General features: G+C 30.2%; 5 protein-coding genes across 12 annotated transcripts; 3 read left to right on the forward strand and 2 right to left on the reverse strand.

Moving 5' to 3' along the window:
- The first annotated feature begins 395 nt into the window (after window positions 1-395).
- On the forward strand, window positions 396-3588 carry LOC114931496 (transmembrane protein 170A). Its single transcript, XM_029303573.2, has 3 exons — window positions 396-823; window positions 949-1054; window positions 1121-3588. Exons 1-3 carry the CDS (start codon window positions 724-726, stop codon window positions 1314-1316), a joined length of 402 nt encoding a protein of 133 aa, XP_029159406.1. The 5' UTR covers window positions 396-723; the 3' UTR covers window positions 1317-3588.
- Ufl1 (UFM1 specific ligase 1) lies at window positions 1579-12917 on the reverse strand. The gene is made up of 6 exons (XM_029303548.2): window positions 12855-12917; window positions 4806-5323; window positions 3809-4386; window positions 3442-3588; window positions 2001-3362; window positions 1579-1916 (listed from the first exon to the last, which is right to left on the reverse strand). Exons 2-6 carry the CDS (start codon window positions 4883-4885, stop codon window positions 1780-1782), a joined length of 2304 nt encoding a protein of 767 aa, XP_029159381.2. The 5' UTR covers window positions 4886-5323; window positions 12855-12917; the 3' UTR covers window positions 1579-1779.
- Window positions 4872-19880, forward strand: kar (monocarboxylate transporter 10-like protein kar). Of its 8 annotated transcripts, none has more exons than XM_029303553.2 (9): window positions 4872-5610; window positions 13734-14280; window positions 16886-17037; window positions 17139-17412; window positions 17675-17813; window positions 18211-18376; window positions 18463-18709; window positions 18810-18959; window positions 19284-19880. In XM_029303553.2, the coding sequence occupies exons 2-9, from the start codon at window positions 13797-13799 to the stop codon at window positions 19556-19558; spliced, it is 1887 nt and encodes a 628-aa protein (XP_029159386.2). In that variant the 5' UTR covers window positions 4872-5610; window positions 13734-13796; the 3' UTR covers window positions 19559-19880. The 8 variants fall into 8 exon arrangements, with proteins under 8 accessions (XP_029159386.2, XP_029159388.2, XP_029159385.2 ...); XM_029303555.2 differs by lacking the exon at window positions 4872-5610 and adding an exon at window positions 6124-6387 and having other exon boundaries at window positions 13741-14280; XM_029303552.2 differs by lacking the exon at window positions 4872-5610 and adding an exon at window positions 6125-6387.
- Window positions 19881-21150: 1270 nt separating this feature from the next.
- Arpc3A (Actin-related protein 2/3 complex, subunit 3A) lies at window positions 21151-22547 on the forward strand. The gene is made up of 4 exons (XM_029303572.2): window positions 21151-21425; window positions 21780-21956; window positions 22049-22244; window positions 22336-22547. Exons 1-4 carry the CDS (start codon window positions 21420-21422, stop codon window positions 22488-22490), a joined length of 534 nt encoding a protein of 177 aa, XP_029159405.1. The 5' UTR covers window positions 21151-21419; the 3' UTR covers window positions 22491-22547.
- A 119-nt stretch (window positions 22548-22666) lies between these two features.
- On the reverse strand, window positions 22667-25014 carry RpL15 (ribosomal protein L15). Its single transcript, XM_029303571.2, has 5 exons — window positions 24929-25014; window positions 24396-24575; window positions 23715-23851; window positions 23254-23364; window positions 22667-22977 (listed from the first exon to the last, which is right to left on the reverse strand). Exons 2-5 carry the CDS (start codon window positions 24565-24567, stop codon window positions 22783-22785), a joined length of 615 nt encoding a protein of 204 aa, XP_029159404.1. The 5' UTR covers window positions 24568-24575; window positions 24929-25014; the 3' UTR covers window positions 22667-22782.
- Window positions 25015-25180: the final 166 nt, after the last annotated feature.

Raw genomic sequence — 25180 nt, forward strand, 5'->3', positions numbered from 1 at the left:
GCTGCTAATGGTGGAAAGAAAGCCTCGTACGAATTCGTCTCCTTGGAAGGAAAAGATGATTTTCAGCGCCATCTCTGCTCCCAAGAGTGGGGAACATCCGGTTTGGACAGAACAATCTTCCGGTCAATTTTAGATCCGTATCTATGGATCAGCTTTGAAGATGAGATCGCAACAAGACTGGCTGAACAGAGAATTTTTTGTCCAGCAAGGATTTTGTAAATATATCAAAAGGATTTCGTGCTGTGTTCTTCATTTTGCAATTTTTTTTTAAATTAAGCAATTTTGAAAATAACATCTATTAAATAATTTGCCGTGTATCTAATTGATAGAAAAAAATTGGAAGTATAAAAAATGCGCCGCTATAGATAACCCTCTGACGTAACACTGCTGACAAATCGTAGACGACTGTTGCCAACCAAATAACGACGAATAATGTCAAATTTGACAACCGCACATTTAAATATTTAAATTCCTTCCATTATTTTCCGTCTCATTTTATAAAGGATGTATGTCCATTTGTATGATTATCGTTATCGCCGTTTCCCGTGTGTCGTAACTGTGATAATAGTCAATAGTTTCGGAATAATTTCTTAACGATGCATCGATATAACCTCATCGACAATTGTCAAACTAGCGCAAAGGGAGCGAAAAATTACGAAAAAATTCGTATGTCGCGTAAATAAGGACGATTGTTCGAAAAATCTCTTCCCCATCGATGCCCATATGGATGTGCAAACGGAAATCAGTTCACTGCGACCGCAAATGGCATTACGAAATGTGAACTCTGGCAATATATTCAATACACCTTTAACGTCATTCGCAGGTATATATAATTGCATAAGTACATTATAAATGCATGCACAATTTATGATGAATTACTGTCATATCTTATCTGAATTTATTTTTGAAAATTAATTAAATGTAATAATTCTTTTTTTTTTCTTACAGAGATGTGGTATCAAATATTTCTATGGGCTCTATTTTCTTCAATATTTGTGCACACAATTGCTGGCGCGATTTGTTTTGCCACTTTGCGACAGCACAAATACGGCAAGTATGTAAGTTTTAAATGTTATTTATATAAGTCATACCGTTTATTCATGATCCGTTATATCTGCAGATTTTTTCCGTTACTTATTATAATAATGGGCGTATTACTACCCTTGACATCGGGTGTTGTTAGTTCGGCGGCAGTTGCCTTTGTGTACAGAGCATCGGGTTACCAAATGCCTCCTTTGTACGCATTGTTTTGGGGTATCGGACAGACTGTGGTACCAGTATGTGTTGGATTCACACGAATCTTAGCGACTTTGTAACCCTATGTTACAAGAACTACATTTGTGATATTTATCTGTATATATCAGAATGACGATCAAGTGTCTTCTAAGTTATACATATACAAAATTATGTACATACATAGATAAGTTCGTCAGTGTATATCTAGTTACAATTCACATCTATTATTGAACTGACTGTAAAAATGATAAAAAATGAAGTTTTACCACAAGATAAGTACTAGGAGAATTTTGTAATAAAACAAATGCATTTATTGAACATAGTGAAAACTTCACAATATCAATAAATTAGTTATCACGATCTGTTTGTGTAAGATTGACTTTTTTAAATTGCTAATATATGTTCTCTATATTTTGTCATAAAATACATTATTATATATATATATATAATTATGTTATACAAATGTCAGTATAAGATCAGTATAAGTTTTAATGAATCTAAATTATTTTATATTATTTATATATACAATCGGCCATAATCTCTCTAAGACTTGTCTGTTTTCACATGTTGCTTGAAATTATTGGCAATACTTTTTATATCTGTTAATCCTTCTTCCAAGGCTCTGGAAGCCTCCATTTTTATATTTTCGTCAGAAGTGCTTAGTAAGTCGAGTACTAAATCTGTAAGAAAACAATTTTTTTTAACTAGATTTATTATAAAGAAAAAAAATCTCTTTTTAAATTATTTCATAGATTATTACATACCATGGTATTTGGAAAGAATCAATATTGTATCATGCTCTAATTGCTTCTGGAGAAATGCGAGAACAGTTGTTACATGTCTGCCAGACATGTGTAAGGCATTTTGTGTGACAGCAGTGAAGAGCACACTAGTAACTAGGTGCAATGCTAACGCGGGATCTTGCGTGGTGTTTAGTTCTTCCAACAGAGCTTCTCTGTGAGCGTGCACTTGCGGTCGCTCTTTTTTCTTGTCATACTTCTTCAGGACCAAACAGCAAGCTGCCAACGCCCCATCAACAGTATTCAAAAAATCTTCCACGGAATCTCCCATTACTGCTTTGTGAATAGTGGTTAATGGTTCTTTAACGTCAGCAGGCAATTCGAGCAAAAGTCTTTGTCTCGTCTCTGTCGTAAGATTTTCTGGCACTTGTAACATATTCTGTTGAGCAGCCAATTTGAATAGACTCGTCACGAAATCGAGACCTAGCGATTTGAGCAAATATTTGGTCAGTGGGGCTTGATCTCCTTTATCCAAGTGTTTAATGCCCTTGTCGAATATTCGAATATTCGTTATTAGAACATTTAAGCGTTCGCTAATCTCGCTTAGATTCGTGGTCTTACTGGATTGCGCAAATTGCTCTGCCAACGATAACGCAGATTTATTCACTTTTGGTTGTAGGTGATGCGCTAATTCATCCGCCAATTCTTCTATTACGGATATGTTCTCATCTTTCATAACTATAGTTTTCACTTCTTCCAGGGCTATTAATATAATCTCGCCTTTTCCTACCGATGATGTTTGCCTCGTCTCATCTTCATCGGATTCATTTTCTTGTATTCTTCCATGAAGATACTTCTTCTTCGTAGATTTTGTCCTGGTTTCCCTGCCTTGGCTACCGCCACCTACTTTTCCAACAACTGCCTTTTTTCTTCGTTCCTCTTTTTTATTCATTTTGTTCTCAATTATTAGATCCGCAGATTTTGATTTTAATTTATTTTCAGCAATTGATTGAATCCATTTTCCATTAGCTACCACTTCTCGAGCCTTTTGTTCTGCTACTGTTTCAAGAGATTTAGTTAAAATCTGTAAGAATGCATCAGAAACTGCAACTGTTTTTGCAAATATGTGCACATTGGTCTTTGTCTTCTTTGTAGCTAATTTTAGAAGAATTTCCGCATCCTCGTCGCTAAATACAGATGGTAAAAGAGGATACAGGTCAACGAAAGACTCGGTCGCAACGATTTCTTCGATATTAGCATCAACTTGATCCATTACTGTTGTTCCTGCAGCTACTGATTTTAAATAAATCATGTTCTCGTTTGGAAAATGACGTTTTATAAATCCTGTTGGGTCTGATATCCCAAGTCTTGTAAGTGCATCATATTCTAAAAAAAAAGGAATAATTAGATTAACAGATATTTATAAATTCCCTAAAACTTGTTCTAAATTATATATATGTTTTACCTAAATATCCATTCTGCTTATAAAAGTTTTCAACCCATTCATTCTGACTTTTAGAATATATAGTGGGTATGTAAATGCTATTTCCACTCTGTTTCCCAGTTACAACTCCAGGCACCTGTTTTACTTCTTGCAAACCATCCAAAATAGCTATAAAATAATAAGTAGAAAATGTGTAAATATTAGAAAGATGAATACTCAGTAATAGACAAACATAAATTAATTCGTTTCTATTAATATTAATTGCCTAATATGTTATAACATAATATTTGACAATATAGAAACAAAACTCTCATTATGTAAAATGTTAGAAAACTATTGTGTGTGTGATTATTCTTTTATAACATCTTGTATGTATTTTTAAACTTACAGAAAAATATCCTTTCTGGAACACCACATTGACCTAATATTGCAGATAGTGGTGTAGGTTTTGTAACAGCAGACAAAGCACCTCTAATTTTTGCCCTATTTTTAGCGATAAAGCTTTCAGTATAAAAAATCTTAGAATCTTGATAATCTTGTGTGGCGTGTATTATCTTTCCCAGTTCTTTTTCGATAACTGATTGTAAGAATTCAGCTGGTAAATTATAAGTAAGTGTTAATTCGGCCACATTAATGCAACCATGTTGTACGAGTTTGTCATTGATTTCTTCTGCAATTTTATTTATGTAACTCCTATCAATCAGTTGTCCCAATATTACTTTCAATCCTTTATTGTGTTTTTCAATTTCTGTTACTACTTTAGTTACTTGTGATAAATTAACATTAAGAATTTGTGCTAGATCGACTAAACTAACTTTTCCACCATGAACGTACAGTTCATCTTTGATTTCTTTTCCAAGATGCTGGGGAGTTACGTATTCTTTACCATCATTGGTAAATATAACATCCAAAAGCTTGTTTTCTATCAATGTTGTTATAATCTCTACACAATTTCGTTCAGAAAGTCTGTAATAAAAATTTAATTATATTAGATTACTGTAAAAGATGATAAATATTACCTTAACATATATAATGAATTTAATTGAAAAATTCTCTCAAATTTTGTTTTTAATATTGCAATATCTGATAATAAAATCAATTTTTTTTATAAATCACATATTTAATATATAAAAATAATTGTCAATATATTACTGTCAATAACATTCCATATGTTTAAACTTGCTTAAAATTTTCATGAACTATTATGCAAAACTGTATGCAAGATAACAATCGTATAACAAAAAGCATCTGTAATTTTAATAATTGATTTGTACACGGAAACTATACTATATTATTTACAACTATTTTACAGTTATCAGAAATTATTGAAGCCGAAATGAGATTGACAGATCCATATTGTGGAGTAAAAATCAGATGTGTCATACTTTTGTAAAGTGGAGCTGAGCTGTGCCTTCTGGAAATCGGCGGCCAGCCTTTTAACTTCTTCCCAATCCACGCTAGACATTTTTCTGTTTTTATATCATTTAATTTGTCACTTTAAAGAAACGTAGCTGATACACTTTGATCAGCCATCGAGTGCCAAATCTAACCTCGCATGTAACGTGGATGACCAACATGTCCCACTCGGTTGGTAAAACAGCGTAATAATTGTCCAAGAGTTTCGATAGAGTTAACTGAAGATGTCGCCACAAGTGCTGGATGCTCTTAAAGAAGATAGTTTGAAATTCTGGAAAGGAAGAGTATTTTGATAGTCGATCAACCATCAGTTCGTCTTCAACGAATTCGTGAAAGGATCAAGATGTACAGATCGAAGTTGTGGGAATTAGTTCGTTGGGACGTGTTTGGTCACGAAGATGGAAAAAATGTTGTCGGGCCTTCGATTATTTATCAAGAATCTTCTAGACGATCAACATTGATGCTCGATGAGAAGTCAGCTGTCATCCTAAATAAAACAGAAATAATAAGTGAATCTTCGGAAACGAAAGAACAGGCAGCATCGACTACGAAGATTTGAGGATCAAAAGATCAATTAAATAACTAATTGTAAGAATTGATCCTAGAAAAATTGGCTTCGAGCGAGTCTACAGAATATATGACGAAATATTATTTTGTGCAATCCATCTTGTTTAATTCACAATTATAAGAAATTCAGCCAAAAAAGTGATAAAGAAGAAAATAGAAGAGGAATCGATGAGGAAGATGAAGATGAAGACGCTGCATATACTTTAAGTAAGTAAATCGAATTTGTCAATTTTTTGATAAATTAACAGTTTACATTTTAGTTGAACAATCACATAGAATATTCTCTGAAAAATTTTTTGTCCTAACTGACAGAGCATATATATAAACTATAAATTTACCTATTTTAATTAATTAATAATTAATATTAATATAATATACATACTTATATATATATATATATATATATATATATATATATATATAAGTATGTATATTATATTAATATTAATTATTAATTAATTAAAATAGGTAAATATATATATATATATATATTATATATATATATATATATATTAATATAATTATTATAATTTATTTTTTATTCTTTAATAAAAGGTAAAGATGTTTTCGCGATCACAAAATCGATTAATTATTTTTTAATCATTGCAATGATCGTTCAATCAATGGAAACTGGATTCCTTAATTGCTTATGGTGTTCTGCATCTATCCGTTTGCATGGTTCATGCGGATTGTTATGTAACGTGCTCTGATGTGCTCCGAGAGCGTGTTCTCTAAAATGTTGAAGAACACAATAGAGAAAGAAATACACACAAGAGCTCGTGCGACACAAGGCAGCAATTTTTTCTTCCTTTTTTTCTTTACGTAGCCGGCGCATGTCACTTGATCGATTATCTTATCACCGTTTGCGAGCATTACGTCGACAATACGTCATAAGTTGTTGGCTAAGGCATAACCAAATCAGCTCCTCGTGGCAAAGTGAAATCGGTCGTGTAATATGAAGATTAACCCCATACGTTCCTCGTGGTACGTGACAATCGATAGCACCATCGCATGGCTCATAGAATCTTAATCGGTGTCTTTCAAAGTCAGTAGGTCAGTCAGTCAAATCTTACGAGTCACGTTCAGTTAGGTATGATAAAGCATTTCGTCCAAAAATTCCGACCGAATTTTCGGGTTCATAATCAATTATTGATAGATATATATTTTTTATAACTAATTAGACTGCTTAAAATTGTGCAAACATGTCATATGTGTGAAATTTCGCCCAGTATTCTTTTATTAAATTTATTTTCAACGATATATGAAATATCAGAGTGTGCATACACATACATACATATATATACACGCATGCGTATACACATATGTGCAGCACATAATAGTTTATTGTATATTATAAAGTTATTATTAAATATTATTATTAAGTGAAATTGTTGATTTAACATTAAAAAAAGGATTCATTTAAAAAAATTCTCTAAATGAAAGTAATATATAGTATACATATTATGTATGTATCTAAAGCATAAGTGGGATTTAAATATCTTGATTAATATAAATTATTAAATATAGTAATAATATATATATGCATTTTTGTTCTCAAACTTTTTTTTGCACCAACAATTAATTATTCAATTTTGATCTAGAATGCATTTCCTGAGTCTTATATCATTATAGAGCAACATATAAATTAATATAAATAAACGAATAGGATTTTTTAGAATCAGATTAAAAAAATATGTAAATTTTCAATCTATATTTTCCTTCTTATTAATATTAAAAGTTCATGAGTTGGGTTAAAGATTTACACACAAATTTTGAAAAATACAAGACAAAAATTTGCAATACAGTTGATAATATCAATATAATTTTGTCTTTTCATTTATACTTTTATATAAAAGAAAAATATATGAAAAGTATAATTGACAAGAAAATAAGAACTTAAAAATATTTCAAATTGAATACTTAAAACGTCGCTAGTGATATTTAAAATAGGAACGATATATTTAATTCGACCCAAACTAGCCAAAAAATTTTTATTTTATTTCCACAACGTTTCGACCATCTGTTTTTGGTCCTTTTCAAGTGAAAAACTATAATGGTACAATTAATTAAAATTAATAAACATTTTTGACGTTAAACGCAAGAATTAAAAATTTTTTTTTTTACATACTTGATAAAAGCGCAGTTAGTTGACACTGTTGTCATGATTATTAAACAATATGATTATCCGAATTTTTTAAAAACATTTGAAATAACTTTTGAAAGAAAGTAACCGCATCTTATCGTTATGATGGATCGTCAAAAAACTGAAAAGGACCAAAAACAGATGGTCGAAACGTTTCACTTGAAAAAGATCAAAAACAGATGGTCGAAACGTTTCACTTGAAAAGGACCAAAAACAGATGGTTGAAACGTGGAAATCAAATAAAAATTTTTTGGGTAGTTTGGATCGAATTAAATACATCGTTCCTATTTTAAAAATATTTGTTAATTTTTCACATTTAAATATTATGAGTTTATATTAAATATCTAAATAATGAATTAATAAATATTATATGTATTATATTATTATTATTTCACATTATTATAAATTTGCAGACAATAAGAATCATCATTTAAAAACTTTTGAAAAATATATTTATGTTTCTAAATTCTTTTATATAATAATGTCTTTTATAATAATTCTTCTACAGTAATGTCTTCTAATAATTAATATCAATATACAGAAAAAAAATTTAGTTAATTCTTATAAATATTTATTTCAGTACTGCCAAATAAATCATTTATTTGAAACTAATAATATTTATTTGATATAAGAAAATCCTTTTCAAAATAAATAAATATTTATGTTTCAAATAAGTGATTTATTTGGTAGTATTGAACTAAATATGTATTAATTTAGTCATGTTTTCCAATGGTATTTTAAATCTTAATTTTTGAAATTGCAGACATAACAAATAATAATCTTTTCTTTATAATTCATGTGCCAATATCTTAGAATGAAAAAAATTAAAGTACAATTTATTACGCATATCTTTTTTAATGCATTTTTGAGGGGCTTTTGTCAGAGTTATTTGCATTGAAAATTGACAGATCCAATCGGCTTCTGAATTTTAGAATTAAATCAGTATAAATATATCGCGATCAGAATTGTTGGAGATTTTTTTATCACATGGCTGTCTGTCACATGCATTCTGTCATCCTCTTTACATATCTTTCCTGACGTTCCGCTTTCCTGCATGTTTTTGGTGCAGCGGAAAGCACGCCGATGCGCTGCGTGAAAACGCGTCGAGTAGATATAGAAATACGCGGCGACTCATCTCGCAAGCCAAATTCACGCACATTTCACATGTCGCCGACCGATGTCTATTCACGCCGGCTTATCTCGGTGCCCGCCTTCATCTTCCCCTCCTCCATTCTCGCGCATTCTGATCCTCCGTCTTGCTTCCTCTCTTGTTCTCTCTTCACGCGCATTAGAGCCTGGTTCTCTCTTCAGAACTTTCGACCTCTCTTCGCTCCCGTCCTCGGCCGAACATCGGTCGGTCGCCTCCTTACTTAGTTTTTGTCCGGCTGCGCGATCGGTCGGTCGGTCCTCGAGGGCGATTAGTCGGGCGATTTTTTCCCTTTTCTTCTCTCTCTCTTTCTCTATCTCTCCTTTTTTCCTCTCTCTCTCGCCGATCCCGTCTCTCCTCTTCGGAGTCGACGCGATTCCGCTGAAGTTTACGAATCGTCAGGTATATGATGCACCCGCTGCCACGCTCGAGGATCGTCTGAACCGGGTAATCTTCAGCCACCACACTCTCTTATATATACATACTTTATTTCCGGCCCGCGTGCGTGCATTCCTTCCACGTGCTATAAGCGAGCAGCGAGAGCCTCTCGATTAAAATTTTAGAATTAAATTAATGAATGTAGAGTTAATTTGATTAAAAATTATATGCTATATTTTGCTAACAATTTTTCAAAAATATTATAGAAAGATAAGTTTCATATAAAAAGGAATACAAAAAAGATTCGTAGAAAAATTATGTATTTCGCGGAATAAATGAAGGGACGATGTTAATTTTTTGTCAGATAAGATATTCGGAATTTTTCTGAGAATAATTTTGAATCGAATATATTTGTAGACTGATGAGGCATCTTTGCCATTCTGTATTGTTACTGGAAATGTGTATAACTCATTGTCAGCTTAGCAAGAATCTCTTAACTTTAGAACTTGATATCCGTTCGAGGATTGGCCTCACGCCAAAACGAAACTCGGCCTTTTGTATACAAGCTTTTCTTGGACACATGATTTTGGACGCTGAATCATCAGGCCTATCTGGTTGATATTTATATAATTCAATGTATATTCAAAATTCAGATAGCTCCGTATCGTCTTCTTACAATAGATAATGAAAGAAGTATGTAAATGAAAAAGAAAAAAAATTCATATATTTAAATTATTTTCTCGCTTTTAAACATAATTCTCCAAATCTAAGTTGTCTAGAATAATTATAATATATAATATGCAGATATAAAAAATAAACTATATACTAGTATGCAGCATGTGTGAGAATTATTAAAGGAATGTTTCGTGAAGTTTCGTGAGGTCTTCTGATTCTAAGAACGTATTTCGTTAATGAAGCGTAATTTCGTCCAGACACAAGGTCAAAAAAATTTTCAGGTGGTCATATACGAATATCTTGACACGAATATACGTGTTGGCGTTTGTGTGTTTGATGATTGTTTGACCACGTGATGTTCATCCTTTATATAGGCTGATGCAATAGCTTGATATACTTATAACATAGACATAAATATCTATAGGATATACCTTGATATGACGATTTTTTATAGCTTAGAAAAAAATCAAATTTTAAGTATATATAAAATCGTATTAAAAGATTATCTTTTTTGTATGCATAATTCGCGATCGAAAACGTGACGCTCCCTAATCTTTTATAATTTTCGAACACTGAGTCTTCTTGATAAAAAGAATATGTTGTATACTTATAATCTTATTAACGGTTATTTTTACACTTATGGGCGATAAGTAATTAAAAATTATGTATTTGTTCTGATATATGCAAATGTTGTCGCGTTACACGAAGTTATCTCTAAAAATATAGATCTGTATTAAATAATAATTTGACATACTGCTATTCACTTGACATATGTGCTCATGTCTTCAATAAATCAGCTAATTAATGGAGTATTTAATAAATTATATAAATAGAAAAATTATTAATTATGCATGCCCAAAAAAAATTAATTTTATATAACATTAGAAAATCTTGAAAGATCTCAAAAATCTATCAAACCAACTAACAATTCTTTATATAATATAATTATTATGTTACATCTTTTATATTAATTAATCAAAATTATGGATTACATTAATTTTTAAAATAATGTTTAAAATTATAGTGTATGAATAAATTAATTTTTAAAACGAAATTGAGAACATTTAATTAATTAATTCTGAATTTTTCTTATTATTACAATTATATACTTAAGTGTTTTTATAAGATTTATTAAATTTGGTTCTCTCATAACATTTTATTATAACACATGATATGTTTCATGCAAAAATATATATGTATATATAAAAGTACAATCAATTTTTGGAAAAGAATGAATTAGATCGAATAAAATTTTCTCGTGTAAAAAATTAAATAAAATAATGATTGTAATGAATTAATTTTTCGAGATTTAATATTTTTTTCTTTTTTGAAAAATGTGTTCTTTAAAATAATTTATTCTATAAATAATCGCTTTATTCTCTCGTCAAGATAACTTTTGCCTTCTCTTTTATCGCATCCAATAAACACATCATTCATGAAATATCTTACATGTCCATCGTACATCAATATGCCTACATTGACGAGATATTAACATTAATTTTTTAATAACTGTTCAAATTCTCAAATTTATTTGTAAATGTGCTTCATTATTTATTATTAATATTGTCTTCTATTAAATTTTTCCATTACATTTTTAATTGTTGCAATTACAAGAACCTAGGAAAAAAGAAAAAATTGTTTCAGTTTTAATTTTTTTGAAGTGCGTAAAAGAACACCACGAAACAGTGTTCGATGATTTATACGATATAGAAAGATTATTAAATTGTTGAAGACTATTAAACGTTTGACTCGCACGCGCGAAGATAATATATGAAGTCGTGTCAAGTTGAATAATCATGATGAATATATAATATACTATATAAAATATTGCGCAAAGCTTCGCAATTCTAAGGTTTAGAACAGTGATTCTTGTTAAAAATTTAAATTTAACAAATTTTATCATATCACGATGTTAATAGAGATATATAATATATAATGAAAAATACGAAAAATATTTTGAATGTTCAATAAAATAAATATTATGCAAAGAATTTCCGTAATATATAAGTTATATCTCATATCGCATATCTCATGGTCAGCAAATGATTATTTCAGTTGAAATGTAAAACGGTGCACATTACTGCGGTTAAAATGTGGTAATAAAGTTAAACTTTACTTGAGGAGCAACATTTCGAAATGATATTTACGCATACGTATATTGTAATAAGGAAAAATCAACTCATCAATAATTAATAATTCATGGTCATTAACCTGCTAAATTAATTTAATGTTTTCAATTTATTTTTAAAAATTAATTTGTTTACACGCAATAATTTTAAATATTATTTGTTCATTAATTTTATTTATATTTTTTTATTAAATTTAAATATTATGTCAAAAAGCAATTTAATTTATAATCCATTTTAATAAACGAATAAAAAATATAAACTGATAATTTTATTATATGTCAACTGAGCATTTAATTATTATTAATATTAAGAAATCCATTAATTTGATAATTATTTGATTATTTAAGTAATTAAAATTTATTGATACATATTTACACATTGATGTAATATCTTTTTTTATTATTATTCCAATTATAAAATATATTTGTATGTAATATTGACAAGCGGATAATTTGTAAGAGCAAAATAAAAAGTGGTATAACATTTATTGCGATAAGAACAAATCATTTAACTCTGCTTTTTATTTGTCATTTTATTGGCTGTCAATATTTTACTTTTAAATTACGTAACAGCTGAATAACTGAATAACTGAAATAATTATAAATATGATTTTACCTTGAGAAAAATTCTTCAGCTTCTTGGTTCAGTTATTTATTTAGTTGCCATACGCAATTTAGAATGAAAAAATGTATAACAAATAAGCATTAAAAACAAGAGACACACAATCTTGCCTGTACTTGCATTCTTCTCTTACAAGTCATCGAATCTCGGTGAACAATGCACTATTATTGTTAAAACCAACAAAGAATATATCTGCAAGTGAAACACTAATAGAATTTGCACAAGCATGCTCTACGATTAAAAAAAGGAACCTTTTTATGACTGATTCCTTCATTATTTCGCTATATGTATTATCAGTTGAATCTACTCGATCGAATCCAGCCATCGTGATTGAAATCCGATAATCTAAGATACTTGCAGCTCTCGGAGGCTTATAGATCCGCTTCGATGATGCTGCGCGTGACTTGGTGCGAGACACTACAACACGGTGTCTCTTGATACCGAGATCTGCTAGATCGTAGTTAGTTAAATGGTTAAGTTGTGCAGTCTTTGGAGCTCCATTCTCCAGCTTCAAAGACTCATCAAGCTTACATTGCAGACTTTTGTGTAACGCATGATACGGTGCATCAGATATAGCATTGCATATTTGTGTGTCATGTATGTATATTCGTGATGGAAAAGTTTTTGATATTTTTTTCTCTCCTTTCGATACAATTATTTTTGACAAATTCATATTCCTAAACTCATAAAAAAATGCCGCAATTTTTTTATCAATAATATGCATTTATAATTTTACGTTCATATTTTTTATGCACTTGATCGAAATTCATTTCTAAAATGTGAAAACTGTCATCGAACATATTGATAAGTGCATATGCAAAAAATTGATATAACAGAAAAAAGTATGTTCTTTATAAATAATTTTTAGTGCTATTGACACGTCAATATATGCATGCATCAGATTATTCATTATTTAGAATTATTGTATTTTTTCACCTAAAATTATGAATTTTTTAAGTAAACTTCTTAAAAAGTTAAGAAACGTTAAGAAAAGTTAAGAAAAGTTAAGTTTTATAAATTATTCTAAATAAAGCAATCAAAAAGTTCAAAAAATTCTGAAATGAAGAAGATTATAAAATAAATTTCTTGTATTATTTAGCATAGCTTATCAGATGACTTATTTATTTAAGCTATTATTATATATATTTAAGTTCCATAAAATAAAAAAGTAAAACGATGATCCGATAATATGCTCTGATAACATATAATAGTCTGTTAACAATATTTTTATCTCAAGTTTACAGGTATCTTCTGAAAGAGCAGCGTCAGTAGTAATCAACGAATATAATTGTCGATAACGATGACGATCGATGAGGGAACCGATCGCGGGGACGTCGGCAGCTTTGCTTCACCAAACAATGCCACTGCGTCAATCCGAAGCATCGATTGCACAGCCGCGAATGATCCAATCGACCCGGCGAGCCACGTGCAGCCTCGTCAGACCGACCCCGACAGTTCCGATTCGAGTGAGGGCAACCCCCTTTTAGCCGAGAGCGCGGCAGTAACGATCGATGAGTCGATCGGGAAGCCGAGAAGGATGCACAAGGCTGAGGACACGATGAACGCGGCACGTCGAAAAGAGTCTGATGAGGATTTCGTTACTGAGTCGAGCAACATGAACGTTGGACCGCCCGATGGCGGCCTCAGGGCCTGGATGATCATGATCGGCAGCTTCACGATCAACGGCGTGCTCTTCAGCATCATCAACACGTATTCCCTCATCTATCCGGAGCTGCAGAAACGACTCACGGAAGCTGGTGAGACCGAAGTATCCTCCAAAGCAGGTGCGATATAGATTGATGCAATATTAACCAAAATGATAAGAATGATAGGGTATTATTAATCTTTTTTTGTTTTTTTTCCTATTTTGTAAAGATGCATCAAATTATTGTTTAATTTCATGTTTTTGCATTATTTTTCATTCTCTTCTATAGCTTAATCTTTTAAAGATAAATTTTAATTATAATCTTTTATTATATGATATAAAAATGAATCACATTATACATATATGTTTTATTATAACATTTCTGCTTTGAAAAGTTAATTAATTATTTAATCAGAAAAACAATTCTTCGAAAAATTAATATCGGAGTCGTAAAGAAGTTGTACAAACATAATACATATGCGCGCGCGTATTTTTAAGAGATTAAACTGAATTTTTTTATTAGTTATTAAAGATCCTATTGTATTACTCTTTGCTTCATATTTGCTTAGATTATGATTATTTATTGCTCAAATCAAAGTGTTTATTCAATGATAAAATTATCACAAATATGCTTAATTCCAATAAAAATGTGCTATGATTTGTGCTTTAATAACAAATTCGAACAATTATGATGATATTTTTATTAAATTATATTATATTTAATATGTCAGAATTTTTACATGGTAATGTTTCGATTGTTTTGAACATTCATATTCAATATTTGATGTTAATTCTTGAATTATATATGCAATTGATAATATATTGGATAAATATTTATATTTTAATTGTTATTCGATAAAAGACGATCAATATTTTTCAAGAGTCAAACAAGTTTTAAAATTGCGAAACAATTGTGCATAATTTTCAAATATGTACAGGTGTCTCATAGAAAATTGCTGAAACTGATCAGCTGTCATCTTTTAACACAGAAAAAAAGGAATCCTTGATTCAAGTATATTTTTATAGTATTCTTGAACGCTATTTGATTGATTTAAGCATAGAATGCTCTTTGTAATCACACATTTTCATTTGCCTTAATAATAAATAAGTTTGTGTTAAGTATATTTTATCCTTAAGATATATTCTTGTTTTAAAAATTGCATATGGTAAAAACAAACTTAGTCACATTTGAACTAAGAATAATAATTCTTATTATATTTTTCATATTATATATATTTGAAAGTACCGCTTATATCCGATTACAATTTTTAATGGATAAAATGCTTGTATATCAGTTTATTTTATTGAAAAAAAGTAATGAAAATAATGCTAATAATCACATATGTAAATTAATGATAAATATTTTTGAAGTGCGCACCATTTGAATTGGTACAAAATTCTATTCTTTTACGAAAACTCGTAAAAACTTTTCCTAATATGTCATTTTTAATGTTATTGATGATCCTTTTAATAGCTGCTATTAAATCTGGCACTGTTGAAAATATTTATCATTAGTTTATGTGATTTTATGTAATTATTAGCACTTTTTTCATTATTTTTTATCAATAAAATAAACTATTATACAAATATTTTATTTATATCCATTAAAAACTGCAGACTTTCCTCTGTCCAACACAGTTTTTGTTTTCTCAATAACTGCATGCATTAAAAAATGACAGCTGATTAGTTTCAGCAATTTTCTATGGAACATCCTGTATAACAAGAATACATACATGAATATACGTAATGTAGGTATGTGTTTCGAAGTTTAAAAAATAATTCTAATTATACATACTCTTGTGTGTATATGTATATATGTATTGATTCAGATATCATTTCGCATTTCTCGAGAATTGACAATTGACAATTTATGTCGTCGGCGGGAACTTAATTACATCTCATAATTATATCGCAGTTTTTTGAAACGATGGCGCTTGGATAGTCGAGGAGATATCACATGTGGTTCGATGAACCTCATTATCTGAATACTTTACACTTGCAGATCCGTTTGTCTATTTCGATAATGCTATATCGATTACACAAACGTCTTTCGTTGTTATTATTATTATTATAAATTATTATAATATACTTGCTTTTTTCTCCTTGCCATGTTAAATCTACTTGTTAAATCTGTATCGCGAAAGGAAGAATTGTTCACTAAATTAAAGTCCACCGACGAAATTAAATGTTTATATGGTAATGGTAAATGCCCTTAAAGGTCCAGGATCTAAATTGTCCGGCAATTAGATACTCATTTATAGTAATAGGGGTTAATTCATACTACTTGCTGATGTGCTGCTTAAACAACTTAATCGGTCTCATGTCGAAAAAAAAAATTAATTCATAAAACGCCGACCTAGATACGCGTTATTAATTTGCAACGTGCATCGTTCGCGATCTCTAATTGACATAATCGTTTACTCATCGATTATATTGCCGGATGTTTATTGTCTCAGAATATCAGTCCTTAATTATTTATGAAATGAAATATGATAAGACACGCCGACGAATTTTGATATAAATATACGTTTTTTACTCAAATAGATGAATTTTTAAATTTAAAAAGTAACTAATTGCAAAAGAGTAGAATTTATGCCAAATTGCAAAGTTCAGAGATAAATTAATAATGTAAAGAAATGCAAAATAATATCTTGACATTTTTTTACCGAAAAAAATTATCGTCAAATTAACCCTAGACGATTTATTATATCTATTAATTAATGTAAAATAAAATGTGATTTTAGCTTTGGTTGGCTCATTAACTATTGGAATCACATTCTTCCTGTCGCCGATCGCCGGTATGCTGACGGATAAATTCGGCATCCAAATAACCACCTTTGTAGGAGGTGCGATCGCATCTGTTGGCCTGCTTCTTTCCTCGCTATTAACAGATAAGGTAATAGAAAAATAAAATACTCTGATTAATTTTGTCTCATTTCGTGATTTTCGTAACTCGTTTGTAAAATGGGAATGTGCACTCTGCTTTATGTTTATCAGGTGGAACTGCTCTATTTAACATACGGCGTTATGTACGGGCTTGGTGCGAGTCTCGCTTACACCCCAAGCTTGGCTATATTGGGTCACTACTTCAAGAAATACTTAGGCCTGGTGAACGGCATCGTTACAGCCGGAAGTTCCGTATTCACGACGCTTATTCCGACTCTGATGGAATACCTGTTACGGCGTTTAGGTCTGGAAGGAACACTGAGAAGCCTGGCCGGTCTCACGGCCATCATCATGGCTTGCGCGATTCTTTTTAAGCCGATACCATGTAAGCTTCCTTTCAAGTTCGCAAGTGTTTGCGATTAATTTTGAGAATTGTCATATTTCTGTGAAACTTGCAAAAATGCTTCATCTTTAGTTGCTTTTAAAATTAAATATGTGCGCGAAAGAGATTTTTTATTATAATGCGATATTGTACAGTTTTTATTATATTTATAAGTAGATTAAGATTCATAATTTATTATTAACTGTGATGTGTGTGTGTGTGTGTGTAATGAGAATGGCAAAAATCAACAAACATTTTTTTTCAGTAATTATACCACAGGAAGATGAATCGCAAAAAAAGAGAAAATCGTTACGAAATAATGTAAAAGAATTCGTAAACGTATCTATTTGGAAGAAAAAACGATATGTTGTATGGGCTGTCTCTATTCCTGTTGCTCTTTTTGGGTGAGTTGATTGTTCACATAATCATTATGCTTAGTTCCAATTACGTCACCATATGAATTAAGTACGTTCTCGGTTTATCGCAGTTCATGATATATAAATAACGTCTTGAGTTGTGAAGATTAAACCCAAATAGATAATTCCAATAAATTACTATAATCACAAACTGTAATCGCTATGCGATTACTTTTGCCTGCAAAAATTGTCTGAAGTGAGATTTTAAATAATTCAACTACATTAATTGTTAATCTTTTTTCATAATTTTATTCTTTAATGTGAATATTATTTGTTTTTTTATCGCACAATTATATTCTTTTTTATTTAATTAAAAAAGCTTGATTTTCTATATGAATCTATATTTTACAGATATTAAAACTATCGATTATGTGTTTTATTGCAGTTATTTCGTCCCCTATGTCCACATAGGAAAATTTGTGTCTATGACGTTCAAGGATGCCGATAGCAAACTACCGGTTATGTGCATCGGTATCACTTCCGGTATCGGCCGTTTAATTTTCGGTTACATTGCTGACTTGCCAAAAGTGAACCGAATCTTGTTACAACAAGTAAGATATAAGCGAAAAATTATTCTACGCTACATTTTCCTTTTTTTATTAGACATCTGATAAGATAAGAAACTTTTCTTTTTTAGATATCATTTGTAAGTATCGGCATCCTCACGATGCTTCTTCCGGTCACTAAATCCTTCCTCGTGCTCCTGATTATCTCATTAGGCATGGGACTATTCGATGGATGCTTTATATCATTACTTGGACCCATCGTGTTCGATATCTGCGGTCGCAGCGGTGCTACTCAAGCCATTGGCTTTCTTTTAGGAATGTGCTCTATACCTTTAACAGTTGGTCCACCAATCGCGGGACTTTTGTACGATCATACTGGTAACGTTCTTTAAAATTATTTTTTCTCTGCAATTTTATATTATACATTTTTTTCAAAAATGAATAATTAATAAAATTAATAAATTATGTTATATTCCAGGTACCTATGATCTACCTTTCCTGTTAGCCGGCATTCCTCCGATTGTGGGTGCGTTAACAATGTTCTTAGTAAGGTGCGTTAAAGATGATAGAAGTTCAGATGAATCTCCGGTTCCGGAGAACGCTTCGAGGAAAACGGATTGCCAGAATGGTTGGTAGAACAGGTACCTATATATCATCAACTCTATCATTTTTAATGTGCTGTGTTTTGTATAATAGCCAGAACGAAGGAGTTAACGTTTGTATGTCATTAGATTATCGTTTTTGATTGAACGGTTTGTTTTAGAATATTGAATGTATCATAAGATATTTTTCTTACAACAAAATAATGTTATCAATTTTGTTTTATTTTTTTTTTTTTTCAATTGTGCATACTAATAATTAGCTAAAGAACATGTTGCTTTCGCCTTACGCTTCCCGATATTTAATTATAATCTGTGCAAGATTCTATTTGTGTAATTATTAAATTTTGTAGGGAAGATGAGAGAAAATGGTTCGTCGCTTACCTTCGTCGTAGAACAGAAATACGAGTTGGCAGTGCAAGATAGGTATAGACAGGTGTACAAAAATCTGCAACCGTTTCATCGTGTCAAACAACAGACTACATTGCAAAAATGCCTGACATACGATAGACATAAGAATGGCGATTACAATAAGTATTCGGAGAGTGTACCTTTGCTTCACAGAGAGAAAAATTCACGATGTACCACAAATTTCTTCAAACGATCATCGACGCTTGTCACTTTCTAAATTCGCCTCTTGACATCGGAATCATTCTTTTGCTGTGAAATTTCATTACTCATTATTCATTTGTTAAATGAAGATGAAAATGCAACTTGTTGAGAGAACTATTTCTTTTTATACCACTATATTTTTATGTAGGATAAGAAAGTACAGATACACAACGTGTATATTGTGTGTATTGTATGTATGCGTGTAAGGAATATGTATATATTATTAATTTTTACTTGATCTATACGTATTGATTTATTTTTTATTAATGATTATTATTATTTTAATAATTAATATTTAGCTATCAAATTTATTAATCTCACTCTCTGAGAGATGTCAATTACATACTGTTATATCAATTGTGTATAGCATGTTCATATCCATATCAAAATATGTATCTAGTTTTGGAAAAATGTACTTATCAAAATGATCAATTCAATCAATTACAAGATAAAACAGTGCAATGAAATATTTAAGGAAGAGAAAAGTATATATATATACATATGACTTAAATTTAAATCATATATTTAAAACTATATCTGATTCAAAAGAAGCTATTTTATACAAGTGCAATACAATAATTATCTCAATAATTGTTATCTCAATTAGAATGTGCCTAGCAAAAATAATACAATTATAGATTTTTTTAAAATTAAAGATTTTACTACTTAATAATTTAGTAGGAAACTAGTGATATTATTCAATATTAAATTTTGTAGAAATAAAAAGAATGAATAAAACATTCTACAAGAAAAGTTAAAAATATATGAATTATATAGATTTTCTCCAATAAAAGTGTTGATTTAGATGATAAAGCTCACAGATTACAATTTAAATTGTTAAATTGTACAATAATACTCTCTCTAATAGTACTAAATTGTTTAATTATGTGTTGACATATGTTTAATTATGGATGGAGACATTAGATTGTTTCAATGTTTTAATCAAATGATATCTTCATAATATTACAGGGTATAAATTATAAATATTGTAATCAACATAAATTGGATTAATGATGCATAATATTTTTGTTGTACAACGCTTTTCATAAACTTATAATTTTTAAAAAATATGATAAAATAGGGAACATGAAAATGGTTTTTATATATATTGTATGAAAAATTTTGATTCGCCTTTTGTGCATTATTAATTAAAATTGACTTCCGAATTAGATTTGTAATTAACATGTATAAATATGAAATTAGTAACTTGAAATAATTGTAAATTTGATTAATATCAAATCTCTTTCGATCAAATATATATAGCATTTATTTTTTATCTTTAATATGCGTTACTTATATAAATTTTATCAATTATAAACAAATTATTTATCAATTGTAATTTCTTCAATCAATTGTAATGAATTTATTAATTGTATATAATTGATTGTTATATTTTATTGCCTATATTATATTTATATTTACATTTTTTATGAATCTGCATCAGTTTGTTTTATTACGAATTTAAGCACATTTTAATAGGTGTTTGTATATTCGCAAAAATACTATTTTTTTTGCAAAATAATGATTTAATGTCTCAGATGATTTTTCGGCTATTAAAAGACACATATAAGAAATATAATCTGCTTTAGATTAAATAATGCTAAATAATAAAATATGAAAAAAAATATAAATGTATATAAGCAATCATAATTTTAACACTTAATTAATTTTTATTATAAAGGGCTAGAAGAGAGAGACCTAGTGGAATGCATCTAAAAATATCACATGGGAGGTCTAGCCATCTTTAGAGCAAGCGCTTATCAGTGTCAGTGCTCAATGGTTTGACGTATGACGTATACCGTAATGTCATAGCCGATGTATCACTCGTTGCAATAGACAAAAATATCCTTTAGGAAACTAATTATTGTACCATCATCATGCCTGTAAGTTTTTGTAATAATATTTTGCTTTAATAAAACGAGCAGTCTATGTTAAATATAATTGTCGAGGGCGTTACCCGAGTAACATAACCATAGTGCAATGTTATTTCTTCATTTTAGTTTAAATTTTTCCTTTAATTTTTATCTGCAGTGTTAACATTTACATTAAATATTTCGAAAATTATCTGTGTATAGATTTTATAAAGTATATTTGATAAATAATACATATGCGGAGATTAATTATTGTAGTAAGAAAGTGTGTTATATATTTTGATGAATTTTTAAGTAATGAATTAGTCATACAAACTAACACATAATTATAATTCACATTTTATTTACATATTATTCAAATCCTAGGCGTATCATTCGAGCTTCACGAAAAGCGATGGCACAATCGGAAATATGGCACTGTTACCAATCAAGACCACGTTCAGAGGTCCTGCACCTCCCTTTAACAACAAAGAACAGGATATAATTGATGAGGCATTATATTTCTTTAAAGCAAATGTATTTTTTAGGACATACGAAATTAAGGTAATGCTTTATATCGTGAAATAATAACATTTTGCATTATATAAAATAAAACAACTATATATATATATATATATGAAACTGTCTTTTTGCAGTGCGAGGCTGATAGAGTTTTAATCTATATTACTCTATTTATCACTGAATGCTTGAAGAAATTGCAAAAATGTGCGACGCAACCACAAGCTATGAATGAAATGTTTTCTCTTGCTATTTCCAAATTTGATATCCCTGGCGATGCTGGTTTTCCCTTGAATTCTGTATATGCCAAACCAAGCAGTCCTGCTGAAGCTGGCAAGTATTGCTGGATCATTATGGAATAAAATTGAAGAATAATATTAACTTCCTTATAGTTTTAACTAATAGAATATTTGTAATTTTATAGATCTTATGAGGCAATATCTTTATCAAATCAGACAAGAAACAGCTGTTAGGCTTGTTGAAAAGGTATATGGCGAGGATGGAAAACCAAGTAAATGGTGGCTCTGTTTTGCAAAAAAGAAGTTCATGGATAAATCACTATCTGGACCTGGGCAATGAATTATTTCTTTGAAAAGTGCGCGCGTATAATCAATAAATCTATTTAAAAAAACTTCACTCTTGCTTCTGTTATTTTTAGACCAAATCTAATCTATTAAAATATTACAAAACTGAATATACTGAAAATGTTTCGAAAAGGATAAAAAATGGGAATTAATGACACTTGCACATCAAAATTTTACAATTTTAAAGAAAAAGATATTTATTTTTTTTACAGGATACGTCACAATATTGATATATGTAACAATAAAATGATGTATCTTGCATTGTGTGGAGGTTACAAATAATATAATTATCGCTTTCTGCGAAGAGATAGCGTATTTCGTCGTTTCCAAGCGGCACGGCGCGAACCACCGATTGTTTGCGAATAACGATGTCCTTTGCCCAATCCGCGTGAGCTTCTACCAGCGGAGGTCTTACCACGAAGTTCACGGTGCTTGTGCACTGCGTTACATATCCAATTTACTTTAGGATCATTACGGATTGCCTAAAACGAGAGCAGAAAAGATGTTAATTATTTACAATAAACAAATTCTTAGTTTTCAAAATTTATTTTCTACTCAGACATCCAAGGAAGATAAAAAATCACAATTATTCATTCGTGATATAAAATCATCATATTGTCAATTAAAAATGAGAACTAGTGATATAAATATATTAAGAATAAAAAAGAATATTAGATATTAACTGTAATAAAATAGTGAATAGTAGTGTATAATTATTTTAAGAATATTAGCATTATAAAGTCCATTTTGAATATTACCTTATGGGCAGGATCAATCAGAATCACTTCATAGTATTTGTACGAAGAGTCTTGGGCCACCCAGTAGCTATTTAGCACTCGTAATCCACCGCAACGACGACCAACACGTTCCTGTGAAATAATATTTAATAAGAAATACTAATAGAAAAAAAGTAATCTTCAGATAAATGACAACTTCAGACATCCAAGGAAGAAAATGAATCAATGTTATTCATTAAAAAAAGTATATATCATCATTTTTAGAAATACATTAATTTGTTGTGTTGATGTTGATTCAATTAAATTTTAAAAGTTTCTCTGTGACTGTCGTAATCAGAAATGTCTCATAATTAGAAAATTCTATTTAAACATGAGAATAGTGCACATTATAATTTATCATGTATTTTAATATTTCTAAGATTGTCTTAAATGTAACTTTATATATATGTGTGTGTGTGTGTGTGTGAATTTGAATAACTTACTTCAGCCACTGACTGTAATTTCCTAGTGGGTTTCAGTTGATTCACACCATGGCTTTTAGGCTTGCCGTAAGTTGCACCCTTAGGAACTGGACGCTTGCGTCCACCACGGCGCACACGAATTCTGAAGATAACAAAACCTATTGCAAAAATAAAATATTATGTTTATTTTGCATCCATGATTTATATCTATATAAAATAAATTAATTAATTAAATATGTCAGTAAATATGGTATCCTTCTCTTCATGAAACATAAGAGTGGTGCATGAACCAAATCATCATTCAAATCTTCCGTAAAATAATTTGTTCTAACTTTATATTGTAATACAAAGGCAGTTCAGTATAATTATATAGTTATAAGACTGACTTTGAGTAGAAAATAAAAATTTACCAGCAATCATGGAGTCATACCCATTCCTCACAAGATAGGAAGTGTGTAGTATAAAATGTCCAAATCTAAAAAAAAGAAACAATTCGACAAACTTGTATATCTCCATGATTGCCATAAATAACAAAGTAGTGAATCGAGAACAAAACTTTACTATATATATATGAAACAGATATTATGAGTTTATTACAAATTATACAATTGCCTTTGTGTAAAACAAAAATCCCAACTACATAATAATCAAATTTATTATTTTTACACAAGCCTAAAAGTATAATTCTATTGGATGATTTACCTTGCTTTGCTTTGTAGCCCAAACGACGAGCCTTATCAGGTCGGGATGGTCTGGGGGCACGGTGCAACTTGGTCAATTGGCGATATTGCCAGCATCTGATACGCAGCAAAAAACGAAGCACATCGCTCTGCTTCTTGCGATACAGCTCCTGCATATACTTGTACGCGCCCATACTGGACTCTACACAGAGGTGATCGACAGACCATTAAATAGTGCACCATGATGCTGGAACTTCGTTTTTTTTTTTCTATACAAATAAATCGTTTCTATAAAAGTATTTATACTATTATTCGAGAAATGTTTTTGAAAATTGCAAGAGCGATAGTCTCTAATATATACATAAATCTAATGAGATAAATCTTTGAGGTTAGCATTTTCGCTAAAGCTGATATAAATGCTCCTACAAAAATATATTGAAAACGTGAGAATATTTTGAATTGTGGAAAATTCAGCGATCAAATTTCTCGCGTCTTGATTCTCGTCAAATTCAGGATGTTTGGGATATAACACGATTTCTAACGAATATCACTCACCTCACACGAGTCGCGGTGGAAGGAAACAGAAAGAAAGAATCCGGTCCTTCCTGATGGAGCTACTTTCGCGTGGTGGAAAATGGCTACGACGGCGCTGTCATCGTATCGCTTGCGCAGACCTCTAGAACACACGACGAGAATCACTCAAAGATCGATAATTCCGATATTTCGATAATTCAATAATTCGATAATTTCGAGACAAACTTTGGCGGGAAAGAATGTATATATATATATATATATATATATATAAAT

This window comes from Nylanderia fulva, unplaced genomic scaffold (genome assembly GCF_048542155.1).
Source record: "Nylanderia fulva isolate GAGA-0341 unplaced genomic scaffold, ASM4854215v1 Scaffold27, whole genome shotgun sequence".
In the NCBI taxonomy this organism is placed as follows: Eukaryota; Metazoa; Arthropoda; class Insecta; order Hymenoptera; family Formicidae; genus Nylanderia; species Nylanderia fulva.